The 17,509-nt window shown below is 43.1% G+C and overlaps 1 protein-coding gene across 27 annotated transcripts in view; it reads left to right on the top strand.

Moving 5' to 3' along the window:
* Positions 1–17,261, top strand: part of SORBS1 (sorbin and SH3 domain containing 1) — a 161,600-nt gene extending 144,339 nt beyond the window's left edge. For 17 of the 27 annotated variants that reach the window (XM_059851391.1, XM_059851395.1, XM_059851392.1 and 14 more), the window contains 9 exons: positions 984–1,098; positions 1,206–1,331; positions 2,368–2,562; positions 4,483–5,211; positions 6,500–6,616; positions 12,318–12,377; positions 13,145–13,203; positions 14,146–14,258; positions 15,066–17,261. In XM_059851391.1, the coding sequence (XP_059707374.1) occupies positions 984–1,098; positions 1,206–1,331; positions 2,368–2,562; positions 4,483–5,211; positions 6,500–6,616; positions 12,318–12,377; positions 13,145–13,203; positions 14,146–14,258; positions 15,066–15,133 (1,582 nt within the window). In that variant the 3' untranslated portion in view covers positions 15,134–17,261. The remainder of the gene's footprint in view (positions 1–983; positions 1,099–1,205; positions 1,332–2,367; positions 2,563–4,482; positions 5,212–6,499; positions 6,617–12,317; positions 12,378–13,144; positions 13,204–14,145; positions 14,259–15,065) is intronic. The other 10 variants (XM_059851408.1, XM_059851409.1, XM_059851416.1 and 7 more) reach the window with 2 other exon arrangements.
* Positions 17,262–17,509: the final 248 nt, after the last annotated feature.

Here is a 17,509-nt window from a genome sequence, read left to right on the forward strand (position 1 = left end):
TGTGGTCTTTTGGGTGAATCCCATGGCATGACTTGTTCTTTTTGGAGAAGACTGCTGTGAAGAAAAGGCCTGGAAAGCCTCTGTGTCAGCATGTGTCTGGAGTAGCTCTCATTTTAATATTGCTAGAGAGGGAAGAAAGAAGAGCAGAATTCAATGAAGGACCTGCATGAATAAGCTAATGTCCAGAGAATATTTTTTATGTTCTATAGGTGATGATTTGTAATAATTTAAATAGCATCTCCCCAGCACCTGTAATAAAATTGAGGAAGATTAGGTGTAGCTGTTGTGTCCCTTGAGTAGAGCATACCAGAGTGCCAGAAAAAAGTAAAGCAGAGCTTGTAAAAATCGTCTTGGAAAAGGCTGCGTTGCTTATTTTCCTCTGGGGACCCAAGTAGTAAGTTTATGAGCCAGTACAAGCTGGCCACAGTTCCTCAAGCTGCAGACGTTCATAATTTTAGCACTGAAGCCTGTGGATTGAAATTCCAATTTTTAGCCCAGTTGAGGTCAGTGCCTGCTCAACCATAGGCTGACCATCAGTGTAATCATTGCAGGATCAACTTCACCATGTGACTATGTTAATCTAATCAACACACTAGCTCAGATTAAAATCATATGTCTCTTTGGAAGGTGTTTGTGACATGACTATTTCAAAACTTGAATTGAGGGCTGCTCATCATATGCAACATGGAAAGTAGCCAATGTCATATTTGACTTGAGCTTTACCCCATTGCTTCTGGAGAGCATGTGGTTATTAGGACTCTCACAAGCCAACTTTTTTAACAGAATGCCCAAAGAACAAGAGAAGTCTTGCACATCACAATATGAACAAAGTAATGCTCAACAATTAGCTTGTGCTTTGGGTGGAGCATGATGTGTATCAACATGGTGATGGACACCTTGCTACCTAGGGATTGCTGGACAGAAAAAGAACACATCTGTTCTCCTCCAGTGAAGTTCTGATGCAGTGCTTGTGTTGTTAACAGGGAACTTCCTCTGCAAAAAGGAGATATTGTTTACATTTACAAGCAGATTGACCAGAACTGGCTCGAAGGTGAACACCATGGCAGAGTTGGCATCTTCCCACGATCATACATAGAGGTAGCTGCTTTCCTTGCAGGTGTTCTCTTTGTCCGCTCCCTTTCTGCCTGAGACCAGTTTATGGGCTTCGTGTATGAGACTTAGCTGATTCTGTTTGTTCATTCTAGTTCCTTCCACCAGCTGAGAAGGCTCAACCCAAAAAGCCATTACCATTGCAAGTATTGGAATATGGAGATGCTATTGCTAAGTTCAACTTCAATGGGGATACCCAAGTGGAAATGTCCTTCAGAAAGGTAGGACTTCTGTTGTGTTGATTAATTGAATCCAGACATAATGATGTTTTTTAGCACTAGTAACTTGCAATTTTCAAATGAAAGCTCCAATAAAATGGACTCTGTATTCAGGAAGGATTCCTCCTCGTCACCCGTGTTATTAATCCACAGTCATTATGTAGTGCATTGCAGTTTTTGTTGCAGGTAGGCTAAATCAAGAAGGGCCAATTGTTTCCTTAGATCCAGCTGAGAAGATACTTTGAACAGGAGTGCTGGAAACCTGGCTCTGCAAGGCAAATTAGATACTTGGTAACAGCTCTTTCCAGGTTGGTTAGATTCAGTGGAGGCCCACACAGTTACACACTTGAAGTGATTTAGAAAAGAAGGAAACTGGGTTCACCAGCCCCATGCTACAAGCCAAATCATTGAGCAAGCCAGGTTCTGCAGTACTGAAGTGACTGGCTGGACTGACTGCAGAGTAAAGGTGTGGGAAGGGGTTGTGTAGTGCCTGTTCAGAAGAAAGTCATCCATATTTAGATTAAGTAGCAGAATTTCTCCATCTCGACCAGATTTTTGTTTTGATGCTCAGATTAGATCTTCTGTCTTCTCTTTTAATTATATATGAAGGTGAGTCTTGCAGCGTATATTAAGGATCTGGAAGTTACTTTGTCAGCAAAACATGGAGAGACCATAGAGAGACCTAGTTTAAACTGCAGACCTGTGCATACTTTCTGTATACCTCATATGTCTGAGAGTCTCATGGTCAGCCTGAAACTGCTGGCTTCCATTTTTAACTGGCTTTTGCAAGTAGGGTCTTGAAAATGTGAGCATAACTGAGTCTGCAGACAGACCAAGTCAGTACCAGAAGATCTGCAATTTTTTCTTTCTCTGAACTGAAAAATATCATTCCCACACAGAGTTTAGGATTAGGATAATTGGAAATAGGCTGAGAACCACCATTTTTTTTAGGTCAGCTGCACCAAGATTTAAAATGTAATCTGCTTTGGAATGATGAAACATGTTAAAATCAGAACTACGTTGCTCTTCCTTCCCACAGGGTGAAAGGATCACATTGATTCGACGAGTGGATGAGAACTGGTATGAAGGAAGAATCTCTGGCACCAGTCGCCAAGGCATCTTCCCCGTCACTTACGTGGAGGTGCTCAAACGGCCAGTGGTCAAGAATGCCATTGACTATCCCGACCCACCTGTGTCCCTCTCCCCCAGCCGCAGCATGACAGCTTCACCACAGGTACTAGCACTAGATGCAGCCAGGTTCAACACCTTGCAGAACAGTGGGATATTGCCATTCTTGTGCAAGAAGCAATAGCTGAAAGAAAGCTGTATTTAAGACTAGAATTTTGTGCGATAAAGCGACGTGCTCCCTGCAGTAGCCTTCAACTGCACAAAGAGGTGATGTTTCATTTACCAGAAAGGTTAATGAATGGATCATTTGGGGATTTGGAGACTCAGCTTTTTATCTCTGATATGTAGCTTGAATCCAGGCCAGGTGGAAAGAGCTGCAGTTCACAGCCATGTGATTAAATTTCACTATTGGAGATGGAATGAATTAGTGATCCAGAGTGATCCAGCTTCACCTGAGTATGTGTTTACACTTCACACACCTTTACTGTGATGAGGGGAATTTTATATTATGACTATTAGAAGTGTCATCGTCTGTAAGGTTTTAAGAAGTGCTATAGTCTGTACGAGTCATTATATTGATCCCAATGAGCTTGAATTAAGCTGTATGCCTGGACCTGTATGATCTAACTCATGACCAAGGTTTTTGGGGACAGGGTCAGGAGAACAGCCTGTATTATGTGAAACTGCTGCTACATGAACTCAGGTTTTGAAAGCACGTCAGTCTGGGATCTTCCATGACTATTAGATTCACTACAAACCATACTGCAGTTCAAAGAACAAATCAAAATGGCAGTGGGTAATTACATGGATATCCCAGAATGTTTGCCACAGCAAACTTATCAGGGAGATAGTGAGTCTCTAAATCCCTTTGTTTTGCTCCCATCCTGCAAATACTCATGGCAGAGGGAGGTCAACATACATGTCTGGGTCATGGCCATGAGGTTCTGGTGCATTTCCCTCTCACCCATGGGACCAAAACAAGGTCAAGACTGCAAGAAACATAAGGGGAGAACTGGGATTGTGAGGAAGGGATATATGGTACAGAAAGGATAGGAAAAAAGATGCCATGACTCATGCCTGTTGTCTGGATCTTTCCTAAAAGGAGTGTTTTCAGTCTTAGCCACTGTGTAAAGAGGAAAAACTTGTTACTTGTTTGGGATTCTCAGTCAAAATGGATGTCAGCTGAGCTTTTCTGTGACCTTGGGAGCTTCTCCATAGCTCTTCCCCATCTTCCACAAGCTCTCTGCAAGCTTCTCCCTTTGATGGAAGGGATCATATCCATCTTTTTTTAGTTTCCTTTCCTATTCTTTTTATTCCTCCCCTATAAAGTCAGTACTCCCCCTAGTTTTTTGCCTGACTTGGCTAAGGACTGAGAAACAGTCTGACAAGTGCTAATGTAGCTGTTCTCACCGACGCTGCTGGTGGTAAAAGCTACAGGCAGGACTTGGTTGTGTGTTCTGTCCTTTAAACACAGGACCTGTTTTAATCACCTGAAGAGCTAATAGCCACAGCTGGCTTTTTTGATCCCTTTCTCCTATGCAGCTTCTGCACTGCATGCTTCCTGAGGAGAAGGCATTGCTCATGCCAGAGTTGGATAAAGTCAAAGTTCATTGCAGCAGTGAATTTTGGCTGGATCCACAGTGTGAGTTGCTGGGACCCCAGCTATTGCTGCCAGGCCAATCCAATGCTGCATTCTGCCATCATGATGGTGGCTTCAACTGCTCCCTGAAGGACTTATGGTATGAAGTCAGAGGCCACAAGGTGTTTTGTGTCTGGGATACTGGCAAAGGCTAGAGAAGGGTATTAGCAGCACAGATACAGGCTGGACTCTGTGGTTGGAGTAGCTGTGGACAGCATTGTCTCCAACACAGCAGAGCATCCATAGAAAACTGATGCATGTGGTCACAGATCTGCTTCTCTCCACACTTGCTTTCTCTCCTCTTACTTTTGCTTGGTTTGTATTTCCTTTATTATTTTTTTTTTGTTCATTTCTTTCTTTTTCTCTCCTGCTTTTGTCTCCTTCAAGTCTCCCAGCTCTGAGCTGCTCCATACTCCAACTCCTCCGCCTTTGCCTTTTGCGCGCCGCGCTTTGTCTCCAGAGGTGCAGGCGGTCACATCCGAGTGGATTGCTCTGACCGTGGGAGTGTCTCCCAGCACCACTCCTGCCATAACTCCTCCATTGCCTCCTCCGCCTGAAGCCTCCCTCTCTCACACTGACTATCTCTCGCCTTCTGCTGCAGCCAGCCCTTCCCCCACAGTCAGCCTCCACCATTCTCATCTCTCTGGCTCCTCGACTCCCAGGTCCATTAGATCCCCATTGCCCTCTTCCTCATCCAGACCTCAATCCTCTGCCCGCAGTTTCTACCAGGCCACTCCACAAAACGAAGAAAAGTTTGTGGACTCCCCTTCTCCCAGCGTGACTTACTCTAACTCCTCTCGCTGGGCAGTGGAGAGCCCCGAAAGCATCCTCGCAGAGCAGCGTGACACCACTGCCAGCCAAGCCTGGCTCCAAAAGACAGGAGAGGGCAGCAGCCACCCTGAGCAGAGTGCTCATGCTGTCCCCAAGATCTCTGTTGAGCGCTGCCTGAAACCATCCCAACTAGACATGCGTGCGAGCCCAGAAAGGAGACCTGTGGGTTCCTCTGAGGACAACCAGTTGTGTCAGGAGCTAATGGCTATTGTTCAGGGAGGTAAAACAGAGAAAAGAGACATGAGGAAAGGTGATACAGGAAAGTTTCAAAGCGGGGAAAATAAGGTACTTCTGCATGTGTGTGTGCTGCTCTGAATCGCTGATTTTTGTTTAACTGGTGGGTTTGTGCTGCTCTGCTGGCAAAGCAGAGCCAGTGGTTGCCACATGTCATTTTGATGATCTTAAGACATTTTTTCAGGGGTGACCAGTGGCATTCACTTACAACAGATCAAAATGTTTTGGAAGAGAGCTCAAGAGCAGTGTAGAAAAAATTATTCTAGAATAGATAACACAGGATTGACACAATCAGTCACATCTAATGAGGGGATTGTCCCAGATAGTGGCTATTACCAGACCTGTCAGATGAAAGCAACACACAGGCCCACTGTGCAGAATACAGACATTTTCTTGATAATCAGAGATTTTACAGTGTGCAGTGAATCATTTTTGGCTATAAAATTTGTTGGTTTTTCCTAAAACCAAGGACCAAAAAGCATTTTAAACATAAGCCTGGCTCCTAGAATCACAAAAGGTGTCACCTGTTGATCCTGGAGCCTATGGTTTAGTGAACCTTAGTCTGGGATGTGCATGACTAAGGGAGTTTTGATTGTTATCTATGTATTGAGGGGAAGTTATTACCTTTTCATTTCTAAAATGATATGAAAGGCTTTAGCCACAAAAGAGAATTAGACCTACTGGTGCTTTCCCCCACGAGTTTTCAGTTATATATGCAGCCATATGTTACAATTAGAGGAAACACAGAGGGAACTCGCCAGTAGCTTCTACAACGCATCTTCAGCCGTCAGTCTTTGTATCGGATATATGCTTTACTTTGTAGCTCTCTGTTGCCTTGGGGCACGTGGTGGGCTACAGCCGGCCCAATTACATTACAGTACCCCAATGAGTGTAAGTTTGGAGAATTTGAAATCATAGAATTCTAAATACAGTCTTGGATGCACTGCAATAGCCTCCGTGACATGCCCCATCTAGCCAACATTAAAAAATGAGAAACCACGGTTTCCAAGATGACATGTTTCACACTGGGCAAACTTATGACAAATAATTTGATTTCTGCTTGAATCATAACCAGAAGTCTACTGAGAGCTGTGTTGATACTGTACTGTTTACCATCCAGATATATTTTAGTAGCATTTTTTAGACTTAACCTGCATGTTTAAAACAGAGTGAGGTGGTCAGCTCAGACAAACCAACTGGAAACTGCATTTGTCCTTGCATGGAGTTACTGTTGCTGTGTGTGCTTCAAAATTACTGGATAGTAGATGCTCTTATCACTAGCAGTGGTTGTGATAAGAGAGTATGTGCCAAGCTGACCAATTTTTCTTTTCTTCAAAAGACTGCAGACTCAAAAGTATTCTCTTCATCTGCTCCTCTCTCTTCCTCTACCCTCTCTTCCTCTACTGTCACAACACAGCCACCACCCAGACTTACACGCAGAGTCAATAAGCCACAGGTAATCATCTTTGCTGATTACTCTTCCATTACCTACAGTTGTTTCCATGCCATGCCATTGTTTTGTCATATGCTTATTTAGCAACTCCTTGATTACACAGGTGAGATAATTATCCTCTAAGTTAGAATTTTTATTTAAAAAAAAGAAAAATTACTTCCAGGCTGTGCAGAAGGGCAAGCATGGGCAAAATCTTCAGCTGCTGCAAATCTACATAGGTCAAACCTAGGTTTCTCCTTGTTTGTACCAGCTGAGGATCTCTTTATTTGTTCCTCCAAAAGATTAACTCAGGGCTTACTTAGTTCTGACCTGAGTCCCTACAGCTTGATTGCATTATAAGACAGTGTTGGTGGCCTTCTTAGTAGGAATGGTGTATCACACGAAAATTTTGTTCAGGTATTGTTTAACCACCTGAGATCAGGATTCAAGGTTTGAGCATCTCAGAGCTGGGGATAAGGCATACACAACTCGGTATCCGCAATGCCAGGGGCCGGCTCTGGTCTTCTTAGATAGGATTCCGAGGTTCTCAGCTCTATTGCTGAGAGCTACAAACGTTTTTAAAGAGGGATGCAGTAGGGTCTGTGCGGCATGGCTCCGCCTCAGCACTGTGTCTGAGGTACCCAGAGTGTGGGCATGAGCATTGCTTACATCTGCTGGTGCCTCATCAGTCCTTCAAGGCAGCTTCCACAAGATGGCAATATTTGAAACAGAAAGTTCACAATTAACAAAAACTGGACCGAGTTTTTAGTGATGGGTATTGGGGAAGCAGTCTTTAGCTTGATCAGTGAACCAGGCAAGTTGGTCATATAGGATCAATGTGGGAAATAGTTGCCAATGTCACTTACTTTCTTGATTAGATTAAGAGAGAGAGACAGCTTAAACCCTGACGTTTTCCTATTACCTTTACTCCTTTTCTTCCACTTGAAGCTTGCACAACTTTTTACTGAACAACCACCTCCTGCTTCCCTTTCACTTTCAACATCTGAGTCCAAAAGAATACCTATTCTGCTTCATGTTAAAAATCCACAGAAGTTTCCTGTGTTGTCCTTTTTCCTGAACTCTGATCTGCTTGGTCATGCTGGTGCTTGCACTGGATATATGTGATCCAAAAGAGCAGGAGCAAAGAGCCACATTTAGACAAAGATTTTTTCTCTCCAGTGATGATTAGCACACAGTTCTATTTTGGGTATTCCACCTGGTTGTAATAAAACCCCAAGGCCTTTCTTTGTAGTCAAAGTCAAGTCAATATTTATATTTTATATGCCTTGACAATCAGAGCATTGTCAGTGTCAGGTTAAAACTATGTGTGACATTAGCAGTAGTCTTGACCTCATTTTCAGCTCTGGGTCCACAGTTCTTTAGGGAGCAGGAGTAGTATTTATATGTGCAAATGGCTTCTCATTATCTGTGTGATCCATACAGAGGCTGATGGTTTCAGCAAAACTTCAGGTTATACCCTGGAGGCTTTTCAAAAATCTGTACTTCTCAACTGATTTTAATCAAATGAGAAAATCACTTAGCCGACATGGAAATGAGACATTACATTTGGGTTTTCCTTCCATTAGTGTCTGTCCCTGCTGTTTGAGGTACTTTATGATTTTGAATTTTAGGTTTTTTTCTCATTATGGATAACCTCTCCAGTTATGAAATTTTGACCCAGGTTTTTTTCCAGGTATAACACCCTTTGGTATAGGACTGGTGTACGGACTCTGTTTTTACATGTAACATTAAGTAAAAATATAAATTGCATTGGCTCTTTGAACTGTTCTGAAGTTCCCTTTTGTTTGTTTTCACAGTCCAAACTAAAAAGAAAAAAGAATTACCTCACAGCATGTGAAGGTTTTTCAAGTATAACTTAGAGATAACTTGTTTCAATATGCTAGTAAAATATGTTATTAAGGAGTAACATAATCTATCAAATCAATTTATTTCAGGGGACCTGCGGGAATTTTCCAATCTAATTCCTGTTCTACTCAGAGATCCTATTAGCACAGTGTCACAGTCAGCAGTGGTGCCAGCAAGTGTGTGAGCAGTGTGGTGGCTTTGGCCCTGGGGCTGGACTGTGGCTGTGGGGTGGGGAAGGCAGGACTGGCTGGACAAGGGTCCCCATATCAGCAATGTGAGGGATGTTGGTGGGACCCATCTGCTCCTTGGCACTTGTACAGAGCCACTCCAGCAGAGTGGTAATTTCACCTGCTTTGGCTGGTAGAGAGGGGAGCATATGAGGTGGATGTTCAGACCCCATGTTCTCCAGCACAGACCAACTACCCCTAGCATGTTCCTTGCTTTGCACCGTGTTCAAGGTAAACTTATACCTCCTCCAGTGGTTTTCTGTTACTCCACAGATTCAGCACAGCAATGTTTCTGCTGAGTGCTTGCTGTCCAAGGCAGAGCTGCCCAGCAGGCAGCAGGCCTTTGATACCTGTTTTCCAAGAGAAATGCCTTTTTCTGCTGTAGACACAGCCTTCAACTTCTGATCCAGGGTCCAGGGAGTCTTTCCACTGATTAGGACAGCCTTCAGGTCAGGCTGCTCCACTCTGCAGCCTTTTCAGTGTCCTTTGTGAGAGCTCTTCAGCCAGCTTTCCATTTGCTTTCACCAGAGCTGGGCTTGGTGTGTGCAGGGTGTTTCCTTTTGTTTCACCTGGGCTGGGGAGGCCTCCCTGCTCTTGGTTCTTCATTCACGTGTGGGAGCATCAGTGTTGATGTGTCCCCTCCTCTGAGGGAACACCAATTTGTCTGTCTGTCTTGTGTGTCTGTTAGTCTGTTCTGTTTAGCTTTGTCTTTCCTTATGTAGTTCTTTAACTCCCACCTGAAATGGGTGGAAGACACATAAACAAGAGCTGCAATGGGCAGTTGCACTGATGACACTGAATTTCACTAGGAGCAGGGAGAGCACTGTTGAGCAGTCCCAGCATCTTTCTGCCTAACATTTAAAAGCTTAGGGCTTTTCTAGGCTCTTAATGTAGAACCTTTTTCTGGTAATTTTACAAACTTGTGGCGCTCTTTGCATCCATCCCCAAACTCCATGTGAGGTGGACACACTGGCCAGCTGTGCTTTAGGACTAACTGTACTGCATATTTGTGTGCACAGTCTGTAGAAATAGAGACATAGAGACTTCAGCACGTGCTTAGGTTTATTCACTTAGTCTTAACAAAGCAGATAGTGTGGCTGAGCAGGTAGAAGTTGAGATGTCCTCACAGGTTGTGAATACTTGGTCACTTCTAGGGCCTTCATCTTACCCTCAGTAGTTACATGGCTGGCTCAGTGTTTTGGGGGAAGTCTTTTATACTTTGGAGCTGTGCCAAACACTTCCTAATTCCTTAGCCACCTCTGACACAAGGGAGCCACCACTGTAGGTAGTACATGGACTGTCTAAACCCCTGTTTGAAGAGCATTTGCACTTGTAACACTTTTTTTCCCCCTTTAATCTCTTCCTTCCCTGAAAGACTACTGTAGGGTTTGGTTGGTGGTTTTAAAAATATATATATATTAAAAAGCCACATAGATCATGCTATCAGGGTCACTTGTTTACATTAGTGTGGTGGTACATTTACAGCCCAAAATTATGGGATCTGATCTGGTCCATTTTTCATCCTGTTTAGCCAATACTGCATAGTTGCTGGCTGTGGGGTGTTTCAGCACCTCACTGCAGGGCTCTGCTGCAGCCCTGGGAGTTGATGCTTCGGTAGGAGCTGATGGATCTCAGAGCAGAGGCCAGAGGAGATCCACTTAGTCATGTGTCTTGTCAGGAACTGGAAGTTCCTGCTTGGCCTTTGCCCCTGCCCAGCTGCCTCATGGAAGTCCCCATGAGGATCCTGCCAGGAAAGGAAATGTGACCCAGGTTCTGATGCTGCACCTCCTGTAATACAAACCTGCACTGTGGAACATTCAGAGGCAGTGTCAATTTTTTAGCTTTCAAAAACTAATTTAATTCATAGATATTAATGCTTTTAGGAGGAAAAGCTGTGCAGGAAGGTCAGAAGTAATCAGTGGGAAATGGACCATGTAGTCTTAGCTCATGGAGCAATTTCAGCAGTCTATTTATTGGTATGGAACAGAGAAGCACTTTCTTGAATTAAAGAAAAAAACACCTAAAAACATTCTTACAGCTGCCTCAGCCTGAAATTTGTTTTTTTCCATCTAGTTAACCACCTGAGTTAGCTTAGGTCTCATCAGATTTGATGCACTATATCCAGTTGGTCTGTGCAATGTTAACTTTAAATTTGTTATTTTTTCATATGCCTTTCAGGGCTGATGATAGGCAGGAGAGACTTCCAGAAATCCTGTGAGGATTTCAGGCTCCACAGTAAATGCTTTGAATGCAAATTCCACTGCAATTAGTAGATTGAACTTACATTTAAATTTCTTTCTCTAGAAATATACATGGTAGCAGAGCATTGTTTCATAGGGCAGTGATCCCAGATTCCAGCATCACAGAGTAGAGCTGACTACAAAGGAGTTGCTGTGGGGCTGGGTTGGCGTAGAATGGGTCACAGTCCTCAAAAAAGAGATGGTTTGCTTTAATACAGTGATGGGCACAGGTCCAGAGACCCAAGATGTGGTTCAGTGAGCTTTGAGAGGAATGAGCTCATCACCCTGAACTTCTCCAAAGTCTTTGAGCATGCTTGTGGCTGAAGGTGTCCCAGACCTCTCTACTGTCTGTTTCTGTTCTCTCTCAGTATGCCATGAAAAAGCAAGCTTTTTACTGGAGGGCGCTGCTGAGGTGAATAAAGAGGAGGACAGAAAGCTTAAAATTGAGGCCTGTGAAATTTAGTTTGAAAATTGTGATGAATGATCATCGAGTGTGGCCATGCTCTGTATCTCAGCCCACTTTGCCAAGCAGCCCTGCAGGCAGTACACCAGCTCAGACATTACATTTGCTCACAGCATGCACCTTCCTTTCAGTGGGGGCTTGAATATGCAAAAATGTGCAAAACCAAGCTTTGGATATCTGTATGGCTTTTTCAGTGATCTTCCCCATACAACCTCCAGCCTCAAACACTGATTTCCCTTTATGTGTCCTGGGACACATGGTCCCTGTGTAGAGTTGTGACTACAGAGTGAGGCAGGGCAGAGTCCAGCAGCTTCACTGGTGGTGGTGTTTGGAGCTGGGTTTTTCAGTCAAGGCCTCCTCTGACCTGACACTCTGCCTTGTTGTGGGAATTAATAAAACATTTCAGAGCCTTGCTTGGTACAGAGTAGAGTGATTTTGTTGGGGCTGCATTGTGCCTTCTGAGGACCTGAGCTGTTTTTTTTTCTTAAAAAAAGAATGCAAGTTGCTGTTCTCTTCTGTGTCAAAGTCATTGAGGACTTTTCTGAAAACAGCAACAGATGCCTCTCACTTTTGATGCTCCCAAGTGTGTGTTTCTGTCTGTGTTCTTTTTGCCATACAGAAATGCAGTATGACACTATTGTACCATTGCTGGCTGTAGCAGTGTCCATCACCTTCCATTCTGATTCCCTGCCCTACCTTCTGTTTTGCTTTCCCTTGCAGCATTGTGTGCTGCTCTTGTGTTACTGTAGCCTCAATGTCTCTTGTGTAAATTAAGGATCTTGCTGTCCAAAAAGTATGGTTTTGGGGTGGGGAAGGGAGGAGTTGTTAATTTCCTTTTGTTGTCTGCACTCCATTTACATTTTTTTAATTCTGACCAATATAACATCTGCTAAAATGTCTTCCTTATCATTTGCTTGGTGATCACACAGCCTTCCCACCATTCATTGAGAGCTGGACCAGATCTCACAGAGTCTGAAAAGAGCTATGTGGTAAGGCCCCTGTTTAACTCAGATGTGTAGTCCTAGACACTCTTCACCCAGACAGTAACACCTCAGTAAGAGATAAAATGCCAGCACTATTTTTAGTTGCAAAGTAGATACATATTTATCTCTTTGCACATATTGCTTGTTTGCAGCAGAAGAAAGGGAATTTAACAATTAGAAAAAACTGTCACAGCCAGTGAGAAGTTGGGCTAATTGTGCTGCCAGACCCTGGGTACAAGTTAAATGAAGCCAAATGCATGAATGGAGCAGCCCAACCTCACCTTGCATTCTTGAACTGACTTCATAGCATTTGGAATGGTGCCACTGCATAACTAATTGCAACCTCTTATGCTGCTTCTTTTAAAAATATGTGTAAATGTATTTGTTACAAATCTTCAAACTAAATGCCAAATTCTTCTGTATCTTGCCTGTTTTTCCATGCTTACATCTGGATCCCTTCTGCACTCCACTACCTGGATATTTACCTGGATCTACAACTCTTCTTTTGTTTTTGGTTTTTTTACTGGACTTATATGCTGCAACTGGAATGTCCCATCTCTTCTTATCTATATTTTCCCCTCCCTTCCCCCTGTTGACTGTCCTTTGGGTGTTCTTGGATGTCAATGCTGCCTACCACACAGGAAGCTGTTTGCAATGAAATCATAAACATTGCCGAAAAGTCTGTTCATTACTGCAGTACTATTTCTCAGCCTCTTGACTCTCGCCACAAGGTGACCTCTAATGACCATAAATCATCTCTCATCATTTCTCAGCAACCTCAAGCACAGCAGCAAGGAGCCAGCCCTGAGCGAAGTCAAACACCACGAGACATGTAAGTTCTTTTGGTTCCCATCTCTTCCAGGGCCCATATTTCTGACTGATGGTGAAGGCAGGGAGGTATGAGAGCTCTCAGTGTTTCAGAAGGTCCACAGGTGCATTTGTAGCTGAGAGACCAGGGATGAGATTTTCAAAGCTGTTCAGTGGAGCTGCCATTAAGCGTGGTGGGGCCTTACACTGATGGTTTTGAGAGTAGCAGCCTGCACTGTGTGCTGGGGACTGATGGCCAAGCAGCTGGCTTGTGAAAGGAGCCTTTGCTTTTTGCAGAGCAGGAACATCTCACATCAGCTCTATTTTCATGCTGCATAGGCAGGGGACCCAAGCCTCCCCAAATTTGCCCAAAGATTGTTTCCACTCTTAAGGATCCTTTCTAGTAAATATAGAGTGCCTGTGGTACGAATTACATCACAGGGCAGGATTCAGCCTTGGGTTTTTTATTCCACCATACCTCCTCAGCCATGTAGAGGTGCAGTAGAGTAAGCAATATCTTTTTCTAAAGTCCTTTGCTCTGCCATTTGGTCAATTATGGCTCTCTCTGCCTGTGTGCCTGGGCAAGGAAACAGCTGTGTCCTTTAGCCCAAGAATGAGTGTATCCAGGTGTTGGCTTGCACTCAATAGGGTGTCTGCAACTGAACACTGTCTAGGTGCTACATGTTAGGAAGGCTCTGGTTGTTTGTCTGTGCAGACAACTACATGGCAGAAAGGGAGCAGAAGCTCTCCACATATCCCACACAGTGTAGGTATGACACTTTTTACTACCATGACCTTTTGACAACAGTGAGTTCAATGCACTTGGCTTCCACCTCTCAAAAGGCAAACACAGGTCCAGACTGCATTCAGCAATGTGTAATAGAAATTAGGGGAAGAGGAACATCTCCTCCTGAAGGGATGTCAAAGAAATCCAATGGCTAACATCTACTGTCTTTCTGGTTTTTAGAGTTAGCTACCAAGCCCTCTACAGCTACACTCCTCAGAATGATGATGAGCTGGAACTGAGGGACGGTGACATTGTTGATGTCATGGAGAAATGTGATGATGGCTGGTTTGTGGGTGAGTGTGACACTTGTCTGTGAGCAGATCTTTTTGGGATGAGCAGTTTTGCAGAGTGCCTGGAAGTTGCTTTCATTTGTGAGGTCAAAATGATGAAAAAAATTGACTTCAGTTTTTCCACAATTTCCTATCTTTTCCCACCAAGAATATTAAAATTAGGCTGCAAGGTGGTGGAGCTTTGTTTTCCTTGCTAGGTCTCTAGTACTTCCTTTTTTATCTACTTAGTATCTCCATTCCTCTCTTTGTCCTGATCCTTCTTGTTTACACAGATGTCAGAGCAACAGAGGGAACCAAGAAAAACTGGATTTCTGTAGCATTTCCAAAGCTGAGGGGAGCCATGACTAGTTGCAGAAAGTGACAAGTAGGGGGTGAAGACAGCACATGGATAGGAGCTGCAGTCCCTGAAAATCCAGCCTCAAGTGCATGTTTAGCAAAATCCTTTACCTTCAAGGAGTGCAAGCCTGGACAGTGTTCTCTATCTCAACATTTCAAGTCTAGGCTTGCCATCTCTTCCTAAGGGAGATTTAGCTCATTTACACTGAGAGGAGTTTGACTTCTAACCTATAGGCCCAGGAGCTTTCACCAGCACCTTATTGATGGTTCAAGTGGATGACCAAAGATGATTAGTAGCAGAACTAGTTGTGATCTGGTTTGTACCAAAAGACTCTTTGACTAGGGCTTCTATTTAGTATTAGGAATCAATGCCTGCAGGCAGAAGAGGTTGCCACCTGAATCTTTTTAAACCCTGGAGCCTTCCTTGCATGTCTCCATCTTACTATGTCTTCCTTGTGTTTTATTTTGCAACAGGTACATCCAGGAGAACAAGGCAATTTGGCACCTTCCCAGGCAACTACGTGAAGCTTCTGTACCTGTAAAGTAACAGTGATCCCACCATGACAAGGATGGTGGGATTCCTTTCCAGATGGTGTTTTTAAACAGTGAAGAAACAGACAATTTATGAATGTAATAGACAAGAGATGAGAAGTGTTAGGAGGATGTGGTTATGTGGTACACTATTGAGTTGAATGTGTAGCCCTGCTTCCATGGAGTCAGGGTGTGATTTGTTTGCTGAAGAAGAGACAGTTTCTAGTTTACAGTGCTGCCTTTGTGTATTCCTCTCCCTTCCCCAGTAAGAGTTTTGATGATAATCTTAATTTGTACGGAGTACTTACCTCTGAGAAGGCTTCAGGGAAGCACATGGTATAGGTTTTGTTTGTGTATTGAGATAGGGTAGTGCTTTGGCAGTACTCAGCCCCGCAGCTGCTCACCTTGGTTGGCACAGGAGTTCAGGAACAGGAGTTCAAGAAACAGGCTCGCTGCCCAGTTGCTGCCTTGCTGAAAACTCACTTTTCTCTGCCTTCCATTTCCATAGAAAACCTTTCCTTCATGTCATGCATCTTAAGACACAGGAGAGGCAGAGGACAGCTGATACCATTGAATTGCAGAGCTCTGTGTGGAAAAGGAGTTTGGGACCGGTGGTTTAATCCAGAGAGGTCAGCCAAAGCATAATGCAAATGCTCAAAAATCCCAAACCCTTCAATAACATATTACTGATCTCTGCAGGGTTTTTTCTTTTGTGCAGGGTGTGTGTGTGTGAATGTATTGTGTGCAAAATTAACTGAGTCGTGTTTTTTTAAAGAGAAATCAGCCTAGCTTTGACATTTATCTGCACAAAGAATAGAACCAATAAACAGAACATCCGTGAGGGCAGATCCTGTTTATGAGTCCTACGGCTGTTCACTTTCTCTGCTCCTCTTCCCCTGTCACTGGCCCTAAAGGATCACACACCTTTTCCAGTATATGCTTTGTAATGAAATGCTGGGACTTCTTTCCCAGCATTAAATCTTAGAGGCTCTGATAAATCTGAGCAATGTATCACTGAGGGTGCCTTTTTTCTTTTTTTTTTTTTCCATTTTGGTTACAGTGTTGATGGTAGGTCAAATAAATACATGCATTTTGGCTGTCTCTCAGTCATACAAAAAAGTCTAATCAATTTGGAAAGTCGTTCCCAGCAGTTATTACCAGTTACATAGATTTGTATTTCCTTGAAGGGAAAAAAAAAAAACCAAACAAATCCATGGCTTGGCTGTATGTTTGCTTGTGAATCCACTATGAATACTCTTTTGATAGATTTTTTGTTATTAAGAAAAAGCATAAACAAAACCAGTTCTATCAGACTCTGCTTCCTACAATTGCCGTACAAATAGCAAAGGGTAGATTGCTATTTTGTCATAAGCCGTATTTAATAATATAAAATGCCTATTTTTATGCTGATGCTTTTATACAGATTTATTAAGAGTAAACTACAACTAACTGTTAGCACGACTTGCAATGTTTTGATAAACTAGCCATGCTCCTGGGTTTGAAATCTAGTAGGCTTGTCTTCCGTCTAAGTCAGCGGAAGAGAAGACTCTGTGTCTCAGAAGTTTGACTGTAAATATGTATATTTAACTTTGTACAGACAATGTACTTACCTTGTATAGAGAAATAATTTAAACACATTGAGTGAAGGGAGGGGAAAAAAGGCAGTTGTGAAAGGTTGGGATTTTTTTCCACTTTAATTTAAGTGATGGAATTCCATGTATGTTCACATAAAGAGTTTTAGCACAAAATATTCATTATGAAAGGTTTCAGATATGACACAAAGCACCACTGTTTATTTTCTGCAGGAGGTATCTTGAATCCTGCAACTTATTTATGGGTTAGTTGTTCTGCTTTGGGTTTGCCCTCCAGTTATTTGCAAGAATGTTTAGGCCTGTTGGTAAGATTGGATAACACCAAATAAATCTATCCAGCAAAGTAACATGTTGATATTGATTGTATATAACATACTCATTAAAAAGTTAATTTTCTGTTCCTGCTCTTACCAGGTTAAGTTAAACACAAACACACACACACAACACACATATCCACACAAACTGCAACTTCTTTTTGTGTTGATTTTTTGTTTCTTATTGCAGTGGATTACTATTTGGCAATTAATAAATGGAATTATTGAATTACTATTGTGTTCCTTGTACAAATTATTAAATAAAATCTACTCTGGTTGTTCCTGTAGCAATGGACTTTTGTACTTGTGCCCCACTGTGGCTTTGTACCCATACTGAAGTGTGGGTGTCTGCCATGGGCTTCTCCACCATCCTGCGCCTGAGGATCCTGTGATTTGGCTTGAGCTCACCAGTCCTTCCTGAGCTGTAGGCTGGCTGTGACTTTTGCTTAAAGAAACCAAGGTGTAAAGGCAGAGGAGAAGC

The sequence above is a fragment of the Haemorhous mexicanus genome, chromosome 7 (assembly GCF_027477595.1).
Source record: "Haemorhous mexicanus isolate bHaeMex1 chromosome 7, bHaeMex1.pri, whole genome shotgun sequence".
Lineage (NCBI taxonomy): Eukaryota > Metazoa > Chordata > Aves > Passeriformes > Fringillidae > Haemorhous > Haemorhous mexicanus.